Source organism: Carassius auratus, unplaced genomic scaffold (assembly GCF_003368295.1).
Source record: "Carassius auratus strain Wakin unplaced genomic scaffold, ASM336829v1 scaf_tig00017730, whole genome shotgun sequence".
Classification (NCBI taxonomy): Eukaryota; Metazoa; Chordata; class Actinopteri; order Cypriniformes; family Cyprinidae; genus Carassius; species Carassius auratus.
This window is the reverse complement of record NW_020524812.1, coordinates 1,844-11,875: the sequence shown is the minus strand read 5'-3', so window position 1 is coordinate 11,875 and position 10,032 is coordinate 1,844. Positions and strand designations below refer to the sequence as shown.

The window sequence follows — 10,032 nt, the reverse complement described above, 5'->3', positions numbered from 1 at the left end:
TTTCAATCACTCCTATTCAAGATTTGCATTCGTAGACAAACCACAGAAAATATACAGGCACAGACACTGCGTGCATAGAAACATAAATACTCATTCAAAATAAATTTAAAGGGATAGTCCACCCAGAAATAAAAATTCTGTCATCATTTACTGACCCTCATGACATTACAAACACACACAAAAAGAAAAAGACATTTTGAAGAATTTTTTTGACTTCCACTGTTGTCCACATAATGGAAGTTAATGGGAACTGAAACGGTTTGGCTACCAACATTCTTCAAAATATCATCTTTTATGCTCCACAGAACAAAGAAAATCATATGATATGAATATTAATAAATGAAGGTAGAATTGTCATTTTTTAGTAGACCATCTCTATTAAGATATTAGATTTTTTCCCCCCAAAGTAATTTTAAACCGATTCGCAAATGAAAGGATATTTTATTTTTAGGCAATAAATTGGCACATCTGTTATTGGGGATTCCTCAATGTCATATAGTTATACTCCCTCTAATATACAAACAGACTATACCTTTTTATAAAAAATAAATGTTTTTTCATAAAATGACGTTCAGAAGAGAAAAAGCCAAACATTGTTCACACCATCAGTTCAACAATACTTAAACTTAACATGCACTTCTTTCAAGCAGAAAACCAATCATCAAGGACTTTGAACCTCCATGTTGTCAAGTAAAGTGTCTTTCTTAAAGAACTTTAAGGTATGAATGGTTTTCCAGACCCCTACGTAACTGTCGCTCAGAGATTGTCTCGTAGGATCGTCCGTCGGGATCCCCGGTCTTTCTAATTCTATGGACTCTGCCACTTTATTCTCACGAATAGAACCCTGGTCGTTGCCGTCAACTGATGCTGTCAGGCTGCCATTGGGAACACTCTCCAGATTATTTGGAAGAGTTTCCATATCTCCATCAGGCTTGGCTGGTTCCACATAAGGTTCTCCTGGAAGTTCTTCATCCTTAGCAGACTCATCCATATCCTGGTAGGCTAACTTCTTTTTGGTTTCGTGATACTTCACCGCACAGTAGGTGATGGAGCCGATGGTGTTCACTACCACGCCTACCACAAACAGTTTGGTTGGCATTACATCACTGAAGGCAAACATGCCCACAGTGATAGTAGCTATACTCTTGACCACCCCCACAAAACTGGTGGTGACGGCCGAGTTGATATAGGTACAGTGCAGTGTGGTGAAGTTCATCGCACAGCCAATGAGAATGCAGATGCAGAAGATGCCTGTGATATACGGGTTCTTCCAACCTTCATATGTCCACATGTTAATGGCGTCCATGCTTACAATGGAACAGATGAAGAGAACGGGAGAGGCCACCACTGCAATGGTGTACTGGGCTGTGAGCGGCCCATAATCACTGTCTGCACTCGCTTTTTGGATGAGCACCAAGTAGGAGGCGTGGACGATCACAGCTAAAACGCCAGTCACGTAGCCGAAGGGGTCACCTGTTAGATCTCCAGCACCTGCACAAAAACAAGTTAAACAGAGACTGCGCCAAACATGATTTATGGCCACTATCAAATGAAACTCTGTATGAGAGCCATGTTTCATGGAGACATGACATGCATAGTCCAGAATATCAAAATAACATGTTTAAGTATCATACAGTTGGGCAAGATTTGGCTACCTTATTTAGGCTACTTTTATTTGCATAATTTGCTTTTATTTTCAGAAGCAGTTTAAAACACATTATGAGCATAATATAATTATATGCACACTACTGTGCATAAAATAAGTGACAAATAGGAAGATAGAGAAAAAGAAGGACATCTGCATCGGGAAGACTTAATGGAGGACTAGAGATCAAACCGGGGCAAGTTGTCCCAATGGCGTTTTGGCTAAAGTTTTTTTTCGATTTGTTGGATTAATCTAGTTCAAAACCTTTTTAAATTTATAAAATCTATAATTAAAACTAAAAGAAAAATATCAAAATATCTTTGCGGCACAACACTACAATAAAATACGATTATAATGAAGTTTGTATTCAAATGCTAAACTGTGTTCGCAGGAGTAGGTTTAATTTATTGTCAATAAAAGTCACATATGTGTTAAATGTATTGATTACAGCATTTGTTTTTTACCAAATAATAAACCGATTAATTTTCCTCTGGAAATAGCGATAAAAATGTTCATAGGTATTCTTTGAAGCTATGTGTCCACAGAAATTGATTTTAATAAATGTTAACTGGATTGAAAAGTGCGATTAGGCTACTACCTAATGATGAAGTAAAAAAATATTATGTTATTTAAAAATGAACCAAAAATATATTCTTACCAGCCATTGCTGCTCCTCCAGTGGTGATGAGAACAGCAGTTATTACCCCAGCTGATGGGATCCCGTTCTTCAGTACGCACACTCCAATCCCGAGCGTTACCAATGGCAAACATCGCTTAAACACAACATACATGGGTAAACTCAATCCCCTGAGAGACCAGAGGGTTAATGTGGACTGCAAAGTTGCCAAAATACAGACACTTGCAAAAACTTTGACTAACTGGAAGCTGAAGGGTGGTATATCTATTTTGCCCAGTCTCCTCAGCACCTCTAATGTGAGAGCCGCAGTGCCGCTGGTCAGAAACTGAATTAAAGTCAGATACGTAAAGCTGTAGGTCGTAATGAGGAATTTTAACAAAATATTCAGCGATCCCGAAAAAAATCCATGCGCAACGGCCACCGAGATGCCCAGCAAACGTCCTTTGCAAACTTCCATGTCTTTCCTCGTAGACTGGGGGTTCCCGGCGTCTCCGTGTTACGCACTGAGCTCCGAGTCCACTGCTGAATATTCACGTCCACTCTCCTCTCGTGCGTAATTCACGCAACACGAGCGCTGCTGAATGAATGCGACGCGCTGCAGCTCCGACCCTCTCTTTCTTTGTACACTGATCGAACTGCAGCCAATCCATTTACTTTGAAGCAGGCATACTTTACTTTTATTTCTCCTCCGAGGTAGTTCATAGTTAGAAACAATACTAGACTAGATGCGCGCAATTTAGTCTGTAAACCAATAGCACCAATTTTAAACCTCCCAAATAAAAATAAAGGCTAGCCGACTCTTGTATCAATACAGACTATATGCTTTTAAGAAAAAAACATTTCCAGTCAGAATTATGTTAGATTAGGGCCTCTGGTGGTTAAAAAATATGCCAGCTAAAAAAAGCTGGAGAACAGAACGTGCGTTCACCTGAGGTAACAGCCCACAGCTTTATCTTTCATTTGTCTCTCTTATTTAACCCAGACGAATTAATTGGTTAAATATGTGTGTTTTTTTTTCACGTCTATAATTTTCTGTAGCAACTCCTTGAAAGTCATAGTATAACTGGAACTGCTATACCCCTTTAATTCTATAGATAGAAAATATAATCATTATCCTTTCAGTCCCAATTCGCGTTTCTAAAGTTTGTGTTTACAGTTTCAAAGGCTTCATATCAGTTCTGGTGATTCAAGTTCATCTGGCTCACAAAAACAAGCCACTGGAAAATCCCTGCCAGCCACTATACAATTTAGTCTATATGAATGCATAATATATAGGATAGTATATAGAAAATGTTACATCAATATGATATTCATTTATATATTGAAAAAAACATAATTTATTCCCTCGCTGTACAGGTTATACAAGCACAGTACTTATTCATAACATTATACTATGCTTAAACCTTTAAAAATGTAAAACCAAGTGGTTGGCAATATTAATTAGATAAAAAGGAATGCTCAGGATTTGTCTTCAGTTGAGAATGACAGATTGCATCGATTTATTAATATCAGTTTAACAAACCAGTAAGGAACAACATGTACATACTACATAATCTTCCAATGCACTTCAGAAACAAGGCACTCGCTGCGTAAACGAATAGTTCACCCAAAAACTATGTCGTGAAAAACCCATAAGCCCTTCATTCATCTTCGGAACACAAATTTAAATATTTTTGGCTGAAATCCAAGAGCTTTATGACCCTGCATTGACATTCATGTATAACTGAAATGTCCCCAGACCACATGATAATACCCCAGCTATGATAATACTTTTTGTGCGCAAATTAACAACTTTATTTAATAATTCTTGTCCTCCAAATCATGTATTCCACCATTATTGAGAGTACCACAACGAATGTGCATTGCTTTCCCCTGCACATAAACAAGGCTCAGCTCATGTGCGTTGTACATCATCAGCATCACGTGTATGCATTGTTTCTGTTTATGCAGAGGTACTCTCGAAAATGGCGGAAGACGTGATTTTGGAGGAGAGGGACTGTTGAATAAAGTCATTTTTTTAAATTGTATTTTAAGTATTCTTGGAGCTTCATAAAAATTACAGTTGAACCACTGATTCCACGTGGACTGTTTTACCACTGTCCTTAATTTCAGTTCTGAAGATGAACGATGGAATGAAATGAGGGTGATTAATTAATGACAGAATTGTCCTTTTTTTTGCTATCCCTTTAAGGTAAACTTTTAGTTTCATTACAGATTTAAGAAACCCTATAACAACATCACACACAGTTTTTACACTCAGTGACAGCATGAGATTGCCCCTCATCTGTACAGCGCCCCTGATGCAATGCTCCTGATGCATCCCATGGGTTCTCCTTTAATAGCATCATTAGGAAATCTGCAGTGAAATCTTGGCAAACTCTGCACCTGTGATTGAAACATAGCTGCGGCTCCCCTGTGCTTTGCCCCAGCATCTTTCCATGGTGCACCAACCTCCTACAGGGCAGCTAGGCATGAAGGGGTGAAGACTTTTACAGTCTCATCCCAAGAGCAGTCCACAACCTGTGAAGAAGGCCACAGTCACACGATTAAAACTGCATCCACGTGATTGAGGTAGAAAAAATATGATAAAGGACAATAAAATCTTTGGGTGAGACAAGCTTAAACACTTTCTATAGCTGGATGCTGGTAATGATACCACCCAACTGGCTACAAGCCCATCATTTTAAAAGGGTCAAATAAAAAATAAATAATAAGATCCACTTTATGGAACATTTTCTATAAAGTTAATGTCCTATCTGCAGACTTCTTGCCTGATTGGAAAGAATGACAAAGCTAAAAAGTTCCACCACTGACTGGATACATACAGTATGCAATGTATTTTAAGATATTGTTTTTACTTCAATTTAATGGCATTGAAATTCAAAACGGCATTAATAAATATACCAAATTCATGTAAAGCACAAAGCTTACTGCGTCACCACAAGGGTCAAGTCAGAACAAAAAAGGAGAGAAAGAAAACCCTTGATATTGGAAAATAAAGAGATTTTTATGCATGTGCTGCTTTACTGAAATACAAAATAATGTTGTTTAACCAACAAATTGTTTCTTTTGATGCTGCTTCAAAGACTTTTTAAAGCATCTCCTTTTGCCTGTGCAAGGACATTAAACTGATACTGTACCTTGTACAGTTAACAATGTACTTTTGTTATATTCTCCTCATTATATTTTCTAATAGCAATATCAAGACAAACTGAATATGGGCAGCTTACATAAGAACATATAATGATTAATATATGCATAAGATATTAATCACAACACTAAAAAAGGTGCAGAAACAACTCTCCCTCTTAAATTTCTAATGAAATTCACAATTAATTAATGAAATGGCAAATATTATATTGAAATAAAGCAACATTTTGAAGTAAAAAACTTGCTTGGCTTTAACAATAGTTAAAAAAAAATTTCATGAACTATACACAAGTCTGTTCATGTCAATATTCCTATAAATAGAACTTCAAAAGCACAGTTTGTCCTAACAGACAAAATTCAACTCAATGTGAAAGTGATATAGTGATGCTCCATTCCCTTTTCTCCATATCTCATTACTCCAGAGCGCTCCAGCAGAAAGCCTGTGACTCACCCACTGAGGGAGAAAAAGTCTTTCATTAATTACTTGACTGCAAAACACACAACAGAGACTGAGTGCCAGTGAGCAGGCAACAGTGCAGAAGAAACTGATGCAGAGAGCAGGAGCGAGGAGTGAACGTGTGGTCAGCTGATAACACAACACTCAATAGAAACTGGAGTCAAGAGAACAAGAATGTGATTCTGCTCTGCTCATCGGAGGAACAATATCTTTTAAGAACACACAATACACAATACTCTTTTGAGAGACACGTTTTTAGGTTCTTGTCAAAAAGTGTAAAGGTATGATGCATCACCTGCTGTGGGTGTAGATGAAGTCGGAGCTGGGGTTTTTCTTAACAACCGGTTACAGTATAATTACCGCATTTAAAGACTTCACTTTATTCAAAGGCATAATGACTGTACAGAGGTTCAGCATGTGCGCAAACCTGAGCAGAGGTGATCAATCAAACCGAAAGGGTAAAAAAGAATACATTTTCATTGTCAATGTGTATTTTTAAACTGATATGTCGTTTGCTAGGAATAGTCAAAATTGACCTATAATAGTATCCACTAATAAATGACATTGGTGGTGTTGATCCCCCTTGACTCTAAAATGTGTATTTAACAATGGCTCAGGGTGAGTTGTGGGCTTGAATATTGGCCTTGACAGCGAGTACGAGTAGCACAAGGTGTGTATGTGTGTGCGTTTGTGTGAACGGTTGGCAACGAACAGGGAGACTGCGGTAGAAAAAGCACTTCACAGTTCTTGCCCTCGCGTTGCAGGAACAACCCACACCACCTGCAGCCTGCCAACAGCTGCACTTACACCCCATGCGGAACTAACAATAAGAGAGAATCCATACCTACATTATTTTTCCAATCCTGCAATTTGGCTCAGATGCACTTGCGGTCCAGAGATTTTCTGGTTGAGCACTATTAATATAAGAGACACATCATGTCTTCTAAGAGACTTACAAAATACTCTGAAGTGGGCAAGACATCAAAGTCAGTTTAAAAACTTCCCAAATTTGCATTCTGATTGAAAGGAAACTCTACATTATCAAAATGAGATGTGAAGGTAATGGCAAAGCCTTGAAAAAGTTGAATGGAGTTATACCCAGTAAACAATATAAATAATTTTAGCCATCTTAGAATCTAAAGTGTTTGAAACAGAAGCTCAAACCACTGGATAGTGATGAATATTTTTCATAATTATCCAATCAAATAAAAAATATCACTAAATGATTCACTTTATGATTTTATTATATTGATATTTATATTATATGTGACCCTGGACCACAAAACCTGTTATAAGGGTCAATAAGAAACTTAAAAATCACCTGAAAGCTGAATAAATAAGCTTTCCATTTATGTATAGTTTGTTAGGTTATGACAATATTTGGCTGAGATTGAACTGAATTGAAAATGTGGAATCTAAATATTGATAATATTGTCTTAAAAGTTGTCCAAATTAAGTTCTTAGCAAAGCATATTACCAATTAGAAATTAAGTTTTTATATATTTACAGTAGACAATTTACTAAATTTAAGTAAAGATCTTTACTTAATATCCTAATGATTTTTGGCATTAAAGAGAAATCAAGAAATTTGACCCATACAATGCATTGTTGGCTATTGCTACAAATATACCCATGCTGCTTGCGACTGGTTTTGTGGTCCAGCCTCACATGTTATATATTTTGTTTATTTTGCATTATACACAATATATAATGCATTACCATTCGAAACTTTGGGGCTGATGTTTTTTATTTTATTTTTTTGCTTTATTAAATAATATTTTGTTTATTATTTAAAATGTATTATATATAATAAAAATAATATAAACTCCAGTCTTTAGTGATTTGGTGGCTTAAGAAACATTTCTTTTGTTCCACGTAGTATTTTTTGTGGAAAGGGTAAAAAAAAATTTCATGATTCTTTGAAGAATACAAAGTTCAAAAGAACAAAATTTATATGCAAAAGCATTCTTATGTACGAAGATATTATTTCTTTGTTTAAATAAAACAAACAAAAATACACTGCATATGCAAATAATGGGTGACAGTGTATTGACAGTTAGCTATATAACAGTTTCCTTTTCAGTTCTGCATTAAATTAAATCATAACTTATTTCCCTTGACTGCATAAAATTAATTAATTCATTGAAATCTAATCAAAGCCATCACGCTCCGCATAAACAGTCAGAACAGAAGATCTTCATATTCTTAGGCTTCAGGACTTGAGGTGACCTATAGGTTGCAAGGTATTCAAAGCTAAATCTCAGAAAAATGGCACAGTGGCACTGTGGAGCTGAGGGGTTTGCTGCAGATGTCTCCTGTCAGCTCAGTGATGGCTCATTGACTGCTCTGACTTTTCTTCATCACTGTGAGTGCTGGCGTCAGACAGGACCAGCTCCCCTGAGGACCGCGGCCCACATCTCAATGAGCTGAGTGCTCTGTTGCTGTACGTGACCGGTTCCTTGTACACTCTCTACGAACAAGGCATGCCACCTGTCTGCAGATGATTGTTTTGAGCAACAGATCAAAATCAGAGGTGAAGTGAGGTCAACAGACCAGGCCGTAAAGCGAGGGTTAACCAAAATTAATAGCTGCAGATGGAGTCATGGAAATATTAATTTAAGTTTCTCAATTACAAGCCCACTGGTCCATCGGAACAGATGTCAATAAAAAAAACACTAAAGTAAGACTGGATGATATAACTCAGCACAATATCAATAATTTCCAAATATTTGATATATAACTTATATTTACATGTTTGCTTCGAAATAGAACAAATAAAAATTAAATAAAAAAAGGTTTTTTTGCCCCAATCAGAACTACCTTAATTTCAAACAAACACATTGGAAATTCTAGTAGTTAAAAAAACAAAAAAACAATCAGCAATATTTAATAAATAACTGCAAGGATCTTCTATTTAACTAAAATTAAAAATAATTTCTAACTTAAAATAAAATAAACATCAGAAATAAAAATTTTTTTAGATAGCTGACAAATAAACAATTGTAATTTTCATTTAGTGTATGTAGTGATGTAGGACTACTGAAATAACAAAAAAATAAAATGACATAAAAATTTATAAATCTAAATTGACATATTAAAAAAATCTTATAATAAGAATGACAGACACACAACAAAATTTACAATTAAAATTTACATTATAAGTTTGAAATAACAAATGTAAAAATAAAAACTTAAATAAACTCTTAAGTATAGTACCTCAATGATACTCAACTAATGCATAATACTGACTGAAATGGACAGCTTGAACTGATTTATAAGTTCAGTTCGATTCATTTCTGTGAATCAGTTTGAACTGTCAATTTCAATGAATCACTTGAAACTTAATTTGGGTCATCATCTTTAACATGCACATTACATTTTATTTATTTATTACAAATTTCTATTTTTACTGAAGTAAAGCTATTAAAACATTCTACCTAAATTCTCTCAAACTTGAATAACACCGGCTTTACTTAAATAAAAAGGTTGCTCGGAGTTATTTTTGCTGCACTATTGAAAGCTACTACATTGTTTTCTCCAAATATTTAATTTCCTTTGTGTCCACTTATTGAAAGGACAGCATGGGAGGAAGTGGCAGGATTGTGGCGGAAAAGAACTGGTAGGCCTTATTTTCATATTGTTATTTTCAGCTAAAGTCAATAGGTGTGTCCCCACAGCACTGTGTTTTGCTCAGATTACCTGGTTAGGGATGTGCAGGTTGAAATCCAGGCCACACACAAACTCCGAGTGGTGCTCCAGTGTCTCCAGCAGCGGCTGGTTCTTGGAGTAGTCCCAGAATCTGTGGACGCAGAGCAGCAGAAGGCAATCATGCTAATTGAACAGCAGTTTGTCTTCTCTGACGGGGAAGCAGCTCAAAGCCCTGACGCAGCCCTGGCTCACCAGGCCCTGACTGATCCATTCAGCAAATGTAATTAAATCACCTCTCTAAAAAAGGGAAAAAAAAACCCCTGTCTATAGGAAAACATTAGGCAGGCCATTAATACTAACATTACCACAGAGCAGAAGAGAAGGATATTATTTATAAGCACAAGGGGTACGACAGCTTTTCAGGGTGTGGACGTCTTTAGAAAGAGATGTTTAATTTAATCACCAGTGTGGCATCAATATGCTGGATGTGTGTTA

The 10,032-nt window shown here is 36.3% G+C and overlaps 1 protein-coding gene and 1 long non-coding RNA gene across 2 annotated transcripts; both read right to left on the bottom strand.

The window, feature by feature from the left end:
* Positions 1-405: 405 nt before the first annotated feature.
* On the bottom strand, positions 406-3,100 carry LOC113075845 (solute carrier family 35 member D3-like). The gene is made up of 2 exons (XM_026248503.1): positions 2,304-3,100; positions 406-1,491 (listed from the first exon to the last, which is right to left on the bottom strand). Exons 1-2 carry the CDS (start codon positions 2,737-2,739, stop codon positions 662-664), a joined length of 1,266 nt encoding a protein of 421 aa, XP_026104288.1. The 5' UTR covers positions 2,740-3,100; the 3' UTR covers positions 406-661.
* A 656-nt stretch (positions 3,101-3,756) lies between these two features.
* Positions 3,757-9,718, bottom strand: LOC113075844 (uncharacterized). Its single transcript, XR_003281044.1, has 2 exons — positions 9,589-9,718; positions 3,757-4,802 (listed from the first exon to the last, which is right to left on the bottom strand). It is a non-coding gene; the product is annotated as an uncharacterized LOC113075844 (long non-coding RNA).
* Between the last annotated feature and the right edge of the window lie 314 nt (positions 9,719-10,032).

Coding starts and splice junctions, on each gene's coding strand:
- LOC113075845 (XM_026248503.1), bottom strand. CDS start 2,739: ATGGAAGTTTGCAAAGGACGTTTGCTGGGCATCTCGGTGGCCGTTGCG. Junction 1,492..2,303: donor TGGAGGAGCAGCAATGGCTG/GTAAGAATATAT, acceptor GTTTTTGTGCAG/GTGCTGGAGATCTAACAGGT.